Source organism: Plecotus auritus (genome assembly GCF_963455305.1).
Source record: "Plecotus auritus genome assembly, chromosome: 5".
In the NCBI taxonomy this organism is placed as follows: Eukaryota; Metazoa; Chordata; class Mammalia; order Chiroptera; family Vespertilionidae; genus Plecotus; species Plecotus auritus.
The window spans coordinates 177,974,228-177,991,729 of record NC_137776.1 but is presented as its reverse complement, the minus strand read 5'-3'; the positions used below and the strand labels follow the sequence as shown (position 1 = coordinate 177,991,729).

Below are 17,502 nucleotides of genomic sequence, written 5' to 3'. Positions count from 1 at the left end.
GTCTGTCATTCTGTAGGTTGTTCACTTTGTTGACCGTTTCCTTTACTTTGCTGAAGTATATTAGTTTGATATAATCCCATTTACCTATTTTTGGTTTTGTTGATTGTGCTTTTGGTGTCATATTCAACTGGCCGGGTAGTTCAGTTGGTTAGAGTGTCGTACCAATACGCCAAGGTTTTGGGTTTGATCATTGGTCAGGGTACTATAGGAATCAATTAATGAATGCATAAGTAAGTGAAACCCATGTTTCTCTCCTTCTCCTTCTCTCCGCCCCCCCCTTCCTCTCTCAAATCAATTAAAAAGTATTGCCAAGAAGCTTTTTCTTTGTGCTTTTTCAGAAGTTGTATATTTTCAGGTCTTATATTTAAATCTTTAATTCATGTTCAGCTGACTTTTATGAATGATGAGATTCTAATTTCATTCTTTTGCTTATGGATATCCAGTCTACCCGACACTTGTGGAAGAGACTATCCTTTCCCCATTGTGTAGTCTTGGCATCTTTGTCAAAGATCTTTTGACCATACACTGAGTGGCCAGATTATTATGATCTCTAAATGCATAATAATCTGGCCACTCAGTGTGTGTGTGTGTGTGTGTGTGTGTGTGTGTGTGTGTGTGTGTGTGTGTGTGTTTTAGAGGCCCCGTGCATGAATTCGTGCATGGGTGGGGTCCAGCCAGCCTGGCCAGGGGGAGGGGACATGGGCGGTTGGCCAGCCCGCCTGCTGGCCAAACTCCTGGTCGAGGGGACAATTTGCATATTAGCCTTTTATTATATAGGATATACACTGAGTGCCCAGATTATTATGCGTTCAGCAATCATAATAATCTGGCCACTCAGTGTATATGCATGGTTTATTTTGGTGCTCTCTTCTCTGTTCCCATAAGGATGGCTGTCTTTATGCCAGTATCATACTCTTTTGGTTACTATACCTTTGCAATATGTTTTGAAATGAGGAACTGTAAGGCCTCTCTAGCTATGTGGTTTGGGGTTCTTTGGACTTCCATAAGAATTTAAGATTGTTTTTTCTATTTCTGCAAAAAATACCATTGGGATTTTGATAGGGATTGCATGGAATCTAGTAAACTTTTCAATCTATGAGCACAGGATGTCTTTTCATTTATTTATGTTTTTAATTTCTTTCAGCAATATTTAATTTCTTTCAACAGTGTGCAGGCTTTTCACCTCCTTAGTTAAGTTTATTCCTAAGTAGTTTATTCTTTTGATACTCTTGTAAGTGAGATTATTTTCTTAATTTCCTTTTGGACAATTCATTATTAGTGTAAAAGTGCAAGTGATTTTTGTATGTTGATTTTGTATCCTGCAACTTTGCTGAATTCTTTTATTAGTTCTAACAGGTTTTTGGCGGATAAAGAAAGACAACCCCTCCAATTCAATATGCAATCCAAGCCATTTGAGACCATTCATCCAACTTGTACACCAGTTAAATGTTTCTTGTTTTCCCTCCAATTCCTGTGTGCTAGCTGGCTTTCACTTCTAAATGCCACCTGTAGTTATGATCAGAACAGCTCAAAGTTTCCTTACAGGCTCCTGGAGCAAAGAATTATGCGGGTATGAGTTAGACAGACTTAGGAGACCGTGTCCTCCCATCCTTTTCCATAAGAACAAGAAATAAAAATTCATCTGGCCCTTCCTTCTCATCACTCACTCTCCTTCTGCATGCTGAGGTTAGCCAGTTGAGGTAGACACTTTATAGAAGTGTTTATTTACTCCCTCTGTGGTGTAGCAGCTAGAGCACTGGACTGAATACATAGATATTTTGGCCTCTTCCTCAAACTCCTGCCCAAACATGAGCATGCCAGTGATCTTGGGCAAATCAATTCATTTATCTCAGCTTTCTTACTAAGAAAGTCCATGTGAAGGTTTGTGGTCAATATTTAGTAAGTGAGCACTTGTTCAGTTATCCATCATGCATTTATTGAGTACTTAGTTATTTTTTTTTAATATATTTTATTGATTTTTTACAGAGAGGAAGGGAGAGGGATAGAGAGTTAGAAACATCGATGAGAGAGAAACATCGATCAGCTGCCTCCTGAACACCCCCTACTGGGGATGTGCCCGCAACCAAGGTACATGCCCTTGACCGGAATCAAACCTGGGACCCTTTAGTCCACAGGCCGATGCTCTATCCACTGAGCCAAACTGGTCAGGGCTAGTTATTTTTTAAAAATCCTGTCATAGTCTTAGGTCCTATAGAGGATATTTTTATGCCTCATTACCATAAATGCTATAAAAATAACACTAATGATTAAGATATTATTGTCAGCCTTCCATAATTATTGCTATGGGCTAGGCCCTTTTCTAAACATGTGATCACGTATTAACTAATTTAATCTTCACATCACACCTATGAGATAGATACTATTATTCTTTCCACTATATATATGGAGGATTTTAGGTTCAAATAATTAAATGACTTGCCCAAGATTGTACAACTAGAAAGTGGCAGAAGTAGAAACTGGATTAGAACAATGGTGGTCTCACTCTAGAATTCATACTTTTAACCATTATGCTATTCGAACCCTCTCTCAGAATGCATGGAATTACGAGTGGACAGAAAAAGGACCTAAAATTTTGTCTAGGTGTAGTGATAGAAGGGTTCACAAAGAAAGTGACATTTGAGTTGGGTCCTAAAGGGCAAATAATACTTTATTATTGAAGAGGGGCAATTCAGAGGTAGGAAAGAATAGACTCGAGGACAAAGAGGAGTGATGAAGAACCTAGAGACTTTATGGCTTGAGAGAGGTAAATAAGCAAGAGGAAGGCTATGGGGAACCGTGGTGCTGGGAAGCAAGCAACCAAGCCATCCTAAATTAGTGATGAGCCTGGAGTATGGGGGTAGCGGGAAGGGTATCTGGGTTTCTCTTTAGAAGGTTTGGGAATCCCCATGAAGTTGAAATAAGTTCTCAGTCTTGAAGGAACAGAAGGAATCCTGAACACCCAATCTAACATGTATCAATTCCTTCTCACAGATATCTGAGGAAGAGATTGAAAGGATCATGTCTGGGCAGGAATTTGAGGAAGAGGCCAATCACTGGAGCAACCATGGTGACAGCGACCACAGTTCCCCTGGGAACAGGGCTTCAGAGAGCAACCAGCCTTCACCGGGCTCTACTATGTCCTCCAGGTGAGCTTCATCCCAGCATCATCGAGAGATCACCCAGAGAATGGACCCACCAGGAACCATCTGTGCTGGGTATTCCTGCCAGCCTGTCTCAGCCACTGTATTCTTACCCCCTCAGTCTTTTGGGGTAGGGTTCATCATTTCACAACCCATTTTTGCTAAGGACCTTGAAAATGTCAGGTCTCTTCTGCAGACTGATAAAGTGCTGTAGCTGCAGCCTGGGTGCATACATTCTTTACCTAACAGTATAACATTTTAAATGTAGCTGTTTTCTCTCATTTACTTTATCACTGAAATAAAACAAGCCACACTGACAATATTAAATTAAGTTATAATTTCTCTGTCTCTGCAAGAGTGAAGCTTTTCACTTTATAAATTTTAAGAAACAGGGAAAACTTTTTAACCTAGTAAGACTTGCTGTTATTATGGAATACCAATTTGGAGACTTTGGGTTCAATAATGGTACCTTAAGTTAGTTGTTAGGTGTGAAATACAGCCATCAGCTACCCGAGAAGGCTTTCTTTCCCCAGAATCTCTTACAGAAAAGGGATCAACAAACTGTCTATAAAAGCCCAGCAGTAACTATTCTAGGCTTCGCAGGTCTACGGTCTGGGCTCAGCTGTGCCATCATAGTGCAAAAACAGTTAGAGGCAGTATGTCAGTGAATGAGTGGCTCTGTCTCAGTAAGACTTACTTTTCCAAAACAGGCCATGGGCCATAGTGTGCTGATCCTCTTACAGTAGGTGCATCTAGGTAAAACCATAGGATTTTTAAAAATTGGTTCAGAGTGGCTAGATTTCTCCAAAAACAGGGAAAAGAAAGATAAGAATCTGCCTTTCTCTTCATATTATAACCTTTATCCATTCAGTTGTTCCTTAGTTTGCTCCTTCCTTTGAATGTTTGGGGAGTTGTTGCCACCTGCCAGATTTGTTTGCTAAGTGATTGGATTTGGTTTGTGGCCTGGCAAGGCATTAGCCTGTCTCTTCTTCAGTTTTCTTAGCAGCAAAAAACAAAATACTCACCTTTATCATCATAGTCTGTGGGTATCCATTAAAGATGGATTAAAGAGTCTCTAACTGGGGCACCTGTATGAAGAATTCATTAAGCCAGTATTTACTCAGTATCTACTTGGCCAGGTCCTGGGTGTCCAGTGGTAACCTATACGTACGTACGCACACTCCCAGAGTTCCTGTCTAGTAGAGGAGAGGTGCATGTAACCATTAATTATGTCCCCGGCTTGATGGAGACAGGCTGCATGGCCAGAGAACACCTGAGGCACCTTCTGGCTCATTCCCTTTGAGTAGGAAGGAGACCCTGCCAGGTTCTGACTAACATGAGACTTTTCTCTCCAGTAGGTCTGTGGAACTAAATGGATTCATGGCATTCAGGGAGCAGTACATGGGGATGTCTGTGCCTCCACACTATCAATACATACCGCACCTTTTTAGCTATTCTGCCCACTCGCCACTTCTGCCCCCACAAGCTCGCAGCCTGGATCCCCAGTCATACAGTCTGATTCACCAGCTGGTGTCAGCTGAGGACCTGGAGCCATTGGGCACGCCCATGTTGATCGAAGATGGGTGAGTGAGCCCTGCCCTGTTTAGCCCTTGCAGCTTCAAAATGCTCCCTACCCTACATCCACCTTCCTCCCTGGCTGCTTTGTCCCAGGCTTCAGAATATGAAGCATCTTATAGAATTGGGGCCATTTATCAGTCCCTGGGGAATTAGGAATAAAGGGCTTTTGTTTCTGCTTAGGCGTAGATAAGCCAGGCCCTGGAATGGGTCTGAGCACTTCTGAGCAAGAGATGAGCTATAATTCTGGGTATAATCATACATCAAGTCTAGGCTCCTTAGCCAGACACGGAAGGCACTAACTGGTTATAGCCTATCTGCATCCCTAGCCAAAATACCCATGGAGCCTGGTGCCATGTGCTCTGCAGGCCTGCGTGGATGGAAGAAAATACTCTTTCACTCCTGTCGGCTCTACCTGAGTAGATAATAGTTCAGCCTTTAGGCTACCCATTGCTGTTCCCATTACTCCTTTGGCCTGGAGCATATGCTGTTTGAGAATTTCCAAGCTTAGAAACCCTCCAGAAGGTATCCTGAGATTTCTTAAGCTAGTCTCTAATTTCAAAGAGGAAATTCAAATCTCCCTAGAAGAAGGCCACACAAAAACTTTATAAATCTGGACATGGGGAAGAGTCATGCTAAGGGGCCTTGAGAGAAAGTACACTGGGACCCCCTTGTGATCCAGCCCACAGCTGAGAAATGCCCTGCTCTTTCCCTCCTGCCTTAGCTTAGAAGGGCTTAGCAACTCTTGACCCTAGTGCCTGAACTCTCACCACCAGGGGGTGCAGTGAGAGCAGGAAAAGCTGAATTTGTTCTGGTCTTTCTCAGCCATTTGGCTCCAGGCTCATTTTTCTGCCAGACACTATTAGGTGGGCACCAGATTCCCCTAATGGAGCTGGAGCCCTCATTACCAAAACTAGTGCAGGAGCGACTGGGAATTTTCTCTAACACATGAAGCATTAGTAGACGCCAACATTAAAGGTCATAATCCCTGATAACTGCATGCATTTCTAAGCCTCCATTCCCCTCAGCAACCTTTTCTCACAAACCTGCCTCTCTGGCCCTGAGTTTGTTGCTGGCCCCAGTCCTGCCCCTTTATCAGACTGAATTGAATGGAGCTGGAGATCCATGGTGATAGGCAAGGAGCCTACTGCCAGAACCCCTTTGTGCCCTCTGTGCCCTAGGAGTTTCTTCTCCCTGTGCCCCTGTCCTCACCCTCTGGCCACTGGAAGTGACTTTCCCCTGTCTCTATGCCTTAGATATGCCGTGACCCAGGCGGAGCTGTTTGCCCTGCTTTGCCGCCTGGCTGACGAGCTGCTCTTTAGGCAGATTGCCTGGATCAAGAAACTGCCTTTCTTCTGCGAGCTCTCAATCAAGGATTACACGTGCCTCCTGAGCTCTACATGGCAGGAATTAATTTTGCTGTCCTCCCTCACCGTTTACAGCAAGCAGATCTTTGGGGAGCTGGCTGATGTCACTGCCAAGTATTCTCCCTCTGATGAAGAATTACACAGGTGAGGGCTGCTGGGGAGCAGTTCCCAAGCAACCAAACCATTGTCATCCCCACAAGGCAGTAGGCTTGCCTGGCACTCCAAAGGATGAGCATTAAAGCCCTACTCTGCCACTGACTGGCTTTGTGACCTTGGTCAAGTCTCTGATCCTCAGGTCCTGACTTTATAGAATAGGGTAATCATACAAATAACAAATGGGATAATAACAACCTCCCCACAAGGTAGTTCTGGGGAATAAATGATACTGTGCAGCAAAGCTTAGCAGAGTGCTAAGTTGTTTTTATCACATCTGGATTACTGAGGTAAGATCATGTATCTGGGAGAAACAAAAATCTAAACTTTGCTTATAAACTGAGAGGCTCTGAGATATAATTTACAATCGGAGAGTGAGACCTACTGTGTGCCAGGCACTGGGCTTGGTACTTTATATGATTGTCTTCCATGTTTGTCACAGCCTCCAGCATGATAGGTATGGTTATGCCTGTTTTGTAGATGAGAAAACTAAAGTTCAGAGAGACCTGCCCTTGAAGGTTTTGGGTTTGAATCCTGAGCCTGGATTTGAACCTATGCCTGTGCAAAGCTTAGGTTGTTTTACTGCCTTTGAATGCAGTGAGATGATAAGAGCATGGGACTAGGACAGTGGTCGGCAAACTCATTAGTCAACAGAGCCGCAGTTTGCCGACCACTGGATTAGGAAACTGTTGGTTCTCCTCACATCCCAGCTAGCCAGGATCCTTCTAACCTCCCTGTGTAGAGCAGGTCTTTTACTTACTCTGGAGACCTGGATCACATGTCAAAATCAGGACAAGTGATCTGTTGATACAACTTTCTGGCTTATTATTTTATCCATATGAAAAATAAAGCTTAAAAAGACATGTTAATAATTCACCTTTATTGGACAATCATATAATAAAACCCTAATATGCAAATCGACCGAACGGTGGAACGACTGGTCACTATGATGCACACTGACCATCAGGGGGCAGACGCTCAATGCAAGAGCTGCCCCCTGGTGGTCAGTGCGCTCCCACAGGGGGAGCACCGCTCAGCCAGAAGCCAGGCTCACGGCTGGCAAGCGCAGTGGCAGTGGTGGGAGCCTCTCCTGCCTCCGCTGCAGGCAGCAGTAAGGAGCGAGGGGTCCTAGACTGTGAGAGCCCCAGACTGCGAGAGGGATGTCTGTCTGGGCTAAGCCGGCAGGCGGACATCCCCCAAGGGGTCCCAGACTGCGAGAGGGTGCAGGCCGGTCTGAGGGACCTCCTCCACACACCCCCACCCCAACCCCCGTGCATGAATTTCTAGTTTAAAATAATGGAGGTCATAGAATCCAGAGCACCAAGAAAGAGGAAAGAAAAGATGTCCTCATCAATGAAAGCTGGAGAGGGTAGGGTTCCAGTCCCCACACTTTTCTACACAGGACTGGGTACACCTCCCTCTGGCAAAAAGACAAGCTGAGACTTAGGCTGGAAGCAAAGCTCCAACCCCCTCAAGCCCTGTGCACAGCAGAGGGAGGGAGTGTTGACTATCTCCCCTGTTTTCTAATAGTTCCTTTTTAGTGATGCCTACTGGCTTCAGGATGATCTATAAAAGGCATAGTTTTGAACCCAGCTGACACTTTGTCCTGTAAAAAGATACATCAGATTTTGCAAATGACCTAACCCCTTGTCTTGAGCCTCTAATTCATTGTTTCCAACAGATTCCTATCTCCTGCCCTGTAACTTGGGGCTGACGAGTGTTTGGATAGCAGTTAGCCCGCTCTAATATATCAGGGTGTGCAGAGCTGGCCAAGCAAGCCCTGCCCCTGTTTGTCTGGAATCCACCAGTGCATCCTGGGATTGCCTACAAAGTCAGTCTGTGGGTTCTGCTTCCTCTAGAGTGAGGGTGTTCCTAGGCCCTCTGCAGGGAGGCAGGGATCACTGGTCATGCAGGACTCTCTGTGGCTTTGAGCTTCATAAGGCACTCCATTCCACTGCATCCAATTCCTTGTACCCCAGGAGTAAGGCAGGGGCCAGTGACAGCTGAGTTAGTGAGGAAATGTTTATTTCCTAGGAAGGCTCCTTACCAAGGAGAATCTAGAGCTACATTGTCCAATAGTAGTAGCTGCTAATCTCAGGTGGCTTTTTAAACTTAAGTTAATTAAAATTAAAAAGTCAATTCCTTTTTTGCACTAGTCTCAATTTCAGGTGCTCAATAGCCACATGTCGCCAGTGGCTATTATTTTGGACAATGCAGATACAGCATATTTCCTTCGCCACGGAAAGTTCTGTTGAACCATGCTGACTCGAATACATGTTGCTGCTGAGCTCTCAAGTGGGTTCGAGGATAAGAAATAGATTTGTTGTTAGGATTCTTACTCAATTATGGAAGCCTTCAATGGGACATATTAGTTCTGATTCCATGTCCATTTATTGAGTACCTACTGTGTGTTGGGGGAGGAGTGTGGGAATTACAGATGATGCAGACATGGTTTCGGACTCTGAGATGAGAGCCCTATTCTTGGTGTAGAGCAGTGCTTCTCAACCTTTTTAATGCCACGACCCTTTATTACAGTTCCTCATGTTGTGGTGACCCCCAACCATAAAATTATTTTCGTTGCTACTTCATAACTGTAATTTTGCTACGGTTATGAATCGTAATGTAAATACCTGTGTTTTCCGATGGTCTTAGGCGACCCTGCTAGCGGTCGCGACCCACAGGTTGAGAACCGCTGCTGTAGAGCCTAAGACCATCGGAAAACACAGATATTTACATTACGATTCATTAACAGTAGCAAAATTACAGTTATGAAGTAGCAACGAAAATAATTTTATGGTTGGGGGTCACCACAACATGAGGAACTGTATTAAAGGGTCGCGGTATTGAAAAGGTTGAGAACCACTGGTGTAGAGGGTTGGGAGACACAGCAGATACCGTCTACAGTCTCGGGTGATATTGGTGGAATTTGAGGGGCAAGTGAAGATAGTGTACAAGCATAGACTAGGATTCTAGAGAATCAAGAATGAGGGAAGAAAAGATCGATATCTTCATCAATGAAAGCTGGAGAGGGTTCCAGTCCCCACACTTTCTACACAGGATTGGGGTGCATCTCCCTCTGGCACACTCAATCACGTGGCAAAAAGACAAGCCGAGACTTAGGCTGGAAGCAAAGATAGGAATCTGTAGGGAGTAAGTTCCTCTACTTGCTTTATCAAAGAATGCTCCCAGAAGAAAAGGCATTTGAGCTGCATCTTTAAGTGTGATTTTTCTTGGTAGATTATAGAGAATGGGAGGAAGGCAGGAGAGTAAAGCAAAGTCGTATAAGTTGAGATCCTGGATAGTTGCTTTGTGCAGGGAACCAAAAGCAGTCCTGTGGATTAGGGTATAGAGAGAATGTATTTGAGACATAGAGGAATGAGGGAAGAAATGACTGGAAAGAAAGGTACAGAACAGACAGGTCATAAAGATGCTCAAGTGCCAATCTAAAGAATTTGGATTTTATTGTATAAATGGTTAGTATTAAGTCATAGGAGACTATTTTTTTTTTAAGGCCACCAAAAATTTTGGTTGCCTCCCCCAAAAAAAATTGGGAGAGAGAGAGATAGTCATAGGATACTTTTAAGTGGAGTAATTACATGGTCAGGTTGCATTTTAGGAAGCTCAGTGGCTGTAACGCCCAGGATGGATTGGTATGGACAAGGCTACAGGACGCTGGCTGGGTGGGAGGCTGTTTCTTAGCCCAGGTAAAAGAAAGCAAGGCCTGGACAAGGCAGCAGGGACTTGGGAATAGAGAGGGCAGCACAGAGTCAGGCAATGGCAAAGAGGTAGTGTCAGTGGGACTTCAGTGAGAGGAAAAGTTGGGGATGCTGCCAATCTCTTAGCCAAGATGATGGCGCCTGAGGAGAACAGGCTGAGAGATGAGCCACTCCGAATTTGATTTGGGGTCTGTTGAATCTGAGATGCATGTGGAACTGCCCCAAGTGGTCAGAGGAAATGGAGCCATGAGAACCTCTGGAATCAAGTTCGTCACTGTAAAGCAGTCCCCTCTCTGCTAGAAACCCAGGGTGTGGCGTTTATAATTGGCCATAGCTCTTTCCTACCTTGCCAGCTTCTGTGCTATCCCACTCCCCCAAAATGCCTTTACTCTTGCACAACTTGAGTGCAAGTGAGTTCCTGCTGTCATGAAAAGGCTTTTCCCAGATGATGCATGACCAACTCCTTTTCTCTTCTCAAATATTGAATCAAATTTATGATGCCCATTTTCCTTAATCAGGCTGTTATCAGACAGTGAGCCTGGGTGAATTTGATTTAAAGCAGATTGTAGCACCAGCCAGTGACTGCTCCTGGTCCTAATCAAGACTCCTTCACTCTCACGAGAAGATGTCTTACACGAGATGGGCCTTAATGGGCACTTGTATCTCATGAGCACTAGCAGCCCCTCCCAGATTCCCTGCTCAGACCCTGGCTATAAGGTTCAGGAAACACACTTTTCTTTTTGCTGTGATCATGGGAGCGCTGATGCTGATGCTATTAATAATGGCAATAGTTAAGAATTATAGGCTGTTGTCCTGACCGGTTTGGCTCAGTGGATAGAGCGTCGGCCTGCGGACTGGGGGGTCCCGGGTTCGATTCCAGTCAGGGGCATGTGCCTTGGTTGCGGGCGCGTCCCCAGTGGGGGGTGTGCAGGAGGCAGCTGATCGATGTCTCTCTCTCATCGATGTTTCTAGCTCTCTATCCCTCTCCCTTCCTCTCTGTGAAAAATCAATAAAATATATTTTTTTAAAAAAATTATAGGCTGTTGATTGTGCCAAATTCTACCTTAAGTGCTTTACAAACATATTTTAGTCTTCACACCACCCTAAGAGGCTGCAGCAATATTATTCCAGTTCTTCAGGTGAGGAGCATGAGGTTCAGAGAGGTGGAAACTCAAGGCTAGGAAGCTAGAGAGAGCTGGAGTTGAGATTATTGCCTAAATTGGTTGTGCTCCAAAGCCCAGGCTCTTTGCCATTACCCTATACCAGTGGTCGGCAAACTGCAGCTTGCGAGCCACATGCGGCTCTTTGGCCCCTTGAGTGTGGCTCTTCCACAAAATACCATGTGCGGGCGCGCACATACAGTGCGATTGAAACTTCGTGGCCCATGCGCAGAAGTCGGTTTTCGGCTCTCAAAAGAAATTTCAATCGTTGTACTGTTGACATTTGGCTCTGTTGACTAATGAGTTTGCTGACCACTGCCCTATACTAAATTCATTAACCTTCTCAAAAGTGTGACTTTCTGGGGTGTGTCCTGGAGCTACAGTCTTACTTTTAGTCTGTGTGGGTGCTCAGAGGCAGTTCCTCTAAGGTTGTGGCTGGTGACTGCTCCCGGGAGTTAGGTGCATTTAGATGAATGAAAAAGAGACAGCTGGCCTCTCCGCCCCTTAATGGGACATAACTTATATAGTGTCAGCTTCAATTGCTGACTGAATGGTCCAGTGGTTTGGGGGATCCTGACAGGAATGTTTTCCTTGTCCTAGCATGCTTGTGTAATGGGAACACAGAAGAAGAATGGGTGTTTTTGTCCAACTTTCTGGCTTTGAATGCTGATAATTTGTAGACAGGGAATACAGGGGCGATAGAACTGTGGAGTGGGCAGATGTGGAGGAGGCACGGCTGCAGGAGAAAGCCGGCCCATGAAACAGAGAACAATTTGTTTATCAAGGGGTGGGATGCGGGTGTGGAGGAAAGCTTTGCAGTTGGGCTGTGGATAGTGAGTGGGGGCTGCTGGGCTGGCTGCCATTCCCCACCACTGCTGCGGGTCCATGGTGGTAGCCGGTCCTAAGAAATTTGGAAAAGAGAGATGTGCTTTCCCCAAGAGAAAGGGCAGAGCTGGGGCATATGCTCAGGCCAGACACTCAGGAGCTCCTTTGTGTCTCTTAGTTCAAGACTCGGCCAGGAACCAGGTTGGCGCTTCTGGCTAGGGGTCTGGCTGGTAGCCACACACCTGCAGGTGCTGTAGTGCCAGAGTGAGCCCTTGGGGCAAGAGGTTGCTGATTGAGGGTGAGAGTGTTATCTCTGCTTGCTACACTGCTCGGCCACCAGACAGATGCTGACACTGGGGGTGCTCAGCCTACACCCCCCTTTTTTATACCCTGCCCCATGCCATCCCTGCCTCACCCCTCCAAGCAGATACTAGAGGAAGTTTGCACTAAAGACCTTTTCCTCCCCAGAACAGAAGTAGCCAACCAAGTACTGTGATGAGGAGGGATCCTCACTCCTGGGCACAGTGCATCACGGAAGCCCTGCAAGGCAGTTCTGGGGGGGGCCCTGCCTGAGTTCCTGTGGGAACACAGAGGCCCTGTGGTCCCCTGTGGTAGCCTTTTGTAGTTACCAGTTAAGAGCAAGACAATCAGGGAGTAGACAGTGTAGTGCTGAGAAAATGGCAGGTTTGGAATTAGAAAACTTGGGTTTAAACCTTGGCCTCTGTAACCTTGGGAAGGTACCTCTTCTGCTTCCTCACCCCAAACTTAAGGTGATATTACTTATCTCACAGGTTATCAGGAGGGCAAAATGTAAGAATGCAGTATTCTCTGATCCTTTGTTTCCGCTGTGAACAAGGAGGATTATAGCATCCATTTGGGGGATTTATTGGGAATATCCAGTGGAATAACATAGGTAGACTATTTAACAAAGTGCCTGGCAAGTAGCAAATAATCAACAAATGGTACAGTGGTAGATAAGCTTATTTACAGTGGTTATTTAATATACTAGTATTGAAAAAATCCGCATTATGAACTGGTACACCTAGTAAATTTGCCTTATCAGCCAGTCTGGGAAAATATCATAAAGTCAAAAAAGCCATTGGGTCAGAGAGAAATGGAATCAGCCATCGAACTTCAGATCAGCAGACTGAAAGAAACACCAGCTCAGACTGACTGGGAGCCTAACCTTGAGGCCGAGGGTCAGAGATCCCATTGGAAGGAGCTGCTGCTGCAGCTCCCCCTGGTGCTTGAGAAGTGCAGGTGCTGCTGGACCTGACCAGAGCCAGGCTTTCCCCAGGGAAGAGAAGTGGCCGGCTTGCCCCAGAAGCCAATTCCTTGCAAAGCCTACATAGTCAATGCAGAAAGCAGTAGTACATCCCCAGGTGTCCTGGACCCTTCCCAGTTAGGACCTTCTTGCCTGGCATGGGTCTGTATGATTATGTTCAGTATAAGGTCTGAACACAATTACCAGGAAGCAGCCTTAGGCTGAGCATCTCTGTGGCTGAGATGCATCTAAGACCTGTTTGGAACGCTCCTTGGCCCATAGTCCAGCCCCCTGCTAGAAGGGTGGAGACTGGCCTGACCCCAGCTTTTTTTTTTTTTTTTTTTTTTTTTTTTAATATATTTTATTGATTTTTTTTTTTTTTTTTTTTTTTTTTTTTTTTTTTTACAGAGAGGAAGGGAGAGGGATAGAGAGCTAGAAACATCAATGAGAGAGAATCATCGATCAGCTGCCTCCTGCACACCTCCTATTAGGGATGTGTCCGCAACCAAGGTACATGCCCTTGACTGGAATCGAACCTGGGACCTTTCAGTCCGCAGGCCGATGCTCTATCCACTGAGCCAAACCAGTTAGGGCAAGTGACCCCAGCTTTTGGCTTCCCCATTAAGACTTCGCCTCCTTGGTTTGGTGATATTTCCATCTCTGTTATGAGACACTAGAGGCTCAGTGCATGAATTCGTGCACAGGTGGGGTCCCTCAGCCTGGCTGGCGATCGGGGCTGATCGGAGCCATCTCGCCCAGTCCCAATCGGGGCCGGCCGGCGGGGGCAGGGGGGGTGGGGAGGTTGGCCAGCCGCAGGAGGTTGACTGTGGGAGCGCATTGACCACCAGGGGGCAGCTCTTGCATTGAGTGTCTGCCCCCTGGTGGTCAGTGCACATCATAGTGACCAGTCGTTTGGTCGACTGGTTATAAAGGTTGCTTAGGCTTTTATATATATATAAATTCCCCTCTATGACCAGTGTATTAGTCCCCTATCCTGGCTCTCCATTGCCTAAAACTTGGTCTTTCCTCAGGGAACTTACACTTAACCAAAGAAAGGAGTTCTCTGCTAGAGGATGTCACCTTAGATACCTGAAAAACCAAGGCCTTGGGAAATTGGCCCTGGTTCCAAGTTCTAGTTCTGCCACCACCTAGCTGCATGCTGTGGACCAGTCCCCTCTATTCTTTGAACTTCAGTTTCTTATCTGTACAGGGGTGATGATAACCTCATCTTACCTGTAGGCCTGAGAAAGTTCAATGAGATAACGCACACAAAGTGCTAGCACAGAGACTGGCCTGGCATGGAGGCTCAGTTAATGCTTCCCTTCCTCCCTAGCTGAAGTCAAGGATGCCAATAAAAAACATCACTGTGCATAACATCAGCCCTGCTGGCAACAGTGAACCTACATTAATACAATTAGCAGCTTTTTCTGCATTGTGGCTGAGGCTCACATAGAGTCACAAGGCAGCTGCCACTGAAATTGAAGCTGCACCTCAACAGTAGCAGTATATTAATGATGTCATATTTCTCCACACTTACATCCCAAACTCCTTTGTCCCTTGTTACCTGAGCAGGCAGGCACTATTATACAGAGGAGGACCTCAAAGTTTAGAGGGGTCAAATTACTTTCCAAGGGTCAGCTTTTTTTTTAATCCTCACCCGAGGATATGCTTTTATTGATTTTAGAGAGAGGAAGGGAGAGAGAGAGAGAAGTACCGATGTGAGAGAGAAACATTGATTGGTTGTTTGCCATACATGCCCCAACGAAGGATCAAACCTAGGTATGTGCCCTGACTAGGAACTGAATTCACAACCATTTGGTGTACAGCAAGCATGTCAAACTCGCAGCCTGCCGGCCGCTTGTGGCCCACAACAAATATTTTTGTGGCCCAGCCAATATAACGGTATGTAAGAAATGTTTTAATAAAAATTTCATAACTTAATTTTTACAATATCCTGTTATACATAATTATTAATAACGAGCTACCACGTTTTCTAATGACTGATGACTATAATCGTGTTTGCATTCATTTCTCTTACGTGCCTTATGTGCAGGCGCACCATTCCTCTCCACTAATACTAGCAGCGAATATTTTAGCAGCCAATTGCCACGTCATTAGTCTTGCACTGACTTGTTTGGCGTGTGCAACAGGAAATATTTCGCTTTCGGAGAACAAGAAAAATAGGTTTATTTGTGTTACGCTTATTAATTTGTGCAGTTACTTAGTGTCTGGTAAGTTAATGTTCAAGAAAAACAATTTTTATTAAAATGTTCTATTATTTTATGTTAACAGTTACTCATTTATTTCAGCCCTTTGTATTCAGCATGTCTCTATCGAAATAAACCTACGTTTCTATGACAATTGAAGCTTTTGTTTTTTTGCAGCCCACATAAACTTAAACCTTGTTTATTTGGCCACGTTAGCCTTTTGAGTTTGACATGCTTGGTGTACAGGATGACGCTCCAAGTAACTGAGTCACCCAACCAGGTCAAGGTCTCATAGCTTTTACATGATAGAACTGGATTTAGATTTGATTGACCCTACCTGACTTTAGGAATAACAGCTTGTATGAGCTGCCTTGCGTGACCTCTAGACAAACCAGGGATGCCCCGTCCTTCACTAATAGTTCTGGATTCCATTTCTCCCGAGCTCAGCCTCTTTCCTACGTCAGATGCCTTACAGAGTTGTCAGAAACCTGCCTTCCCTGGCCTGACCTCTGCTGGCATCAGAGCCCACTGTTCACACCTGTGTCTGCTCCCCAGATTCAGTGATGAAGGGATGGAGGTGATCGAGCGGCTCATCTACCTGTATCACAAGTTCCATCAGCTAAAGGTCAGCAATGAGGAGTATGCTTGCATGAAAGCAATTAACTTCTTAAATCAAGGTGAGTGGCTTGGGTGTGGGAAGAAGGGGCTTTTTTTTTTTTTTTTTTTTTGCCAGTGAACATTTTGCCTTATGTTTATGCCCCCCCTTTACCCTCAGGACTGTCACACAGAATGTGACACCCCATATGGGTACCAGTCTTAGAGGGCCTATCATCACTGTGTCTCTCTGTAGTGCAGGGCGTGCTTTGGGTTTTTTCTTCAAACCTAAATGCCACAGTCTCTGTAACTCGTAGCGGAAGGAAGAGGATTCGCTTTGTTTAGTCAATTTCAATGCATTCAATGCAGACACCAAGGACAGTACATGCGTCATTTAAAATATGTACCAAGTTCGCCAGTGACTGAAGAAGAGCAGAGTGACTGATGAACCTATTGAAGATAAGGCCTCTGCGACAGGCTGGCAGTGCTTCTGAGTCCCCTTCAGGGCAGAGTGGGGTTCACCAAAGCTCATACTCGCATATCAAGCATAGCTTTTAACTAGAAGTGTGCTGGATGTGATTAACGTGGAGTATTACCTGCGAAGTGTGGCTTGGTAGCTGCTGGTAACCAGAGTACAAAGGAGAATTTGTGTTCTCTTTTTTCCAAAGCGGCGTGTGAGTGCTCTGCTCTGAGCGGAGCTGGGCTCTTTTGCTGCCTGTGACATTGAAGTGCTCCGTTCTGTAGTCAGTTGCCCTGTCCAGAGACTCTCGGCCCTCCTCTTTGCTTACTCCCCCTCAACACACACACACACACACCTCCTCCTGCTTCTGCACCATTCGTACATTGATCTGTGTGCCTCCCATAGGCCAGGCCCTGTGGTGACCATTAAAGACATTGAAAAATAAAGTAGATTCCAGGTTCCTGGCCTCAAGAAATATACTCTGATGGCACGTGACACATTACTGGAGCCTCAGATGGGGGAGATAAGTAGCAACTACCTGGAGGAGAAGTCTAAGTTGGGCCTCAAAGGCTGGGAAAGATTCATATGTAGAATATCCACACTCTCTATATAAAAAGGGTTAGGTGTGTATGCAAAGAAATGAGAGAGAACTCTTGTCTAGAGTAGTATGAGCAGAAACACAGGAGAGCATGTGAGTATCTGTACAAGCATGAATGTGTAGGTGTCCGCACAGTTCCTGATTGGCTCCAGCAAAGGGCAAATGTAAACATACTGTGAAGGATACGTTAGGAAAGGTAGATTGTCAGATAGTGAGTGGTTCAGCATCTACTGGTGCCTGTTCCACTACAAGCCCTGTACTGGGAAACCAGGTATGAAGTTGAGAAAGATACCGCTTAGTTCTCAGGGGGCTCAGTCTAGTGATTGTCCTGTATATTTTTTATTCTTCTTTATCTGATTCTCTCCCCTTATTTAGAACTTTTTTCCTCCATGTCAGAAAGAGAACAGATCCTCTGTGTGGCAATGTTTAATAACTTCTAATTG

General features: G+C 45.3%; 1 protein-coding gene across 2 annotated transcripts in view; it reads left to right on the top strand.

Annotated features, from left to right (window-relative positions):
* NR6A1 (nuclear receptor subfamily 6 group A member 1) overlaps positions 1–17,502 on the top strand; it is a 171,263-nt gene that overhangs the window by 150,016 nt on the left and 3,745 nt on the right. Inside the window, exons 5-8 of one of the 2 annotated variants that reach the window (XM_080669666.1) lie at positions 2,992–3,146; positions 4,499–4,723; positions 5,972–6,226; positions 15,963–16,084. In XM_080669666.1, coding sequence (XP_080525792.1) covers positions 2,992–3,146; positions 4,499–4,723; positions 5,972–6,226; positions 15,963–16,084 — 757 coding nt within the window. Of the gene's footprint in view, positions 1–2,991; positions 3,147–4,495; positions 4,724–5,971; positions 6,227–15,962; positions 16,085–17,502 lie in introns of both variants that reach the window. The other variant, XM_080669665.1, reaches the window with a different exon arrangement.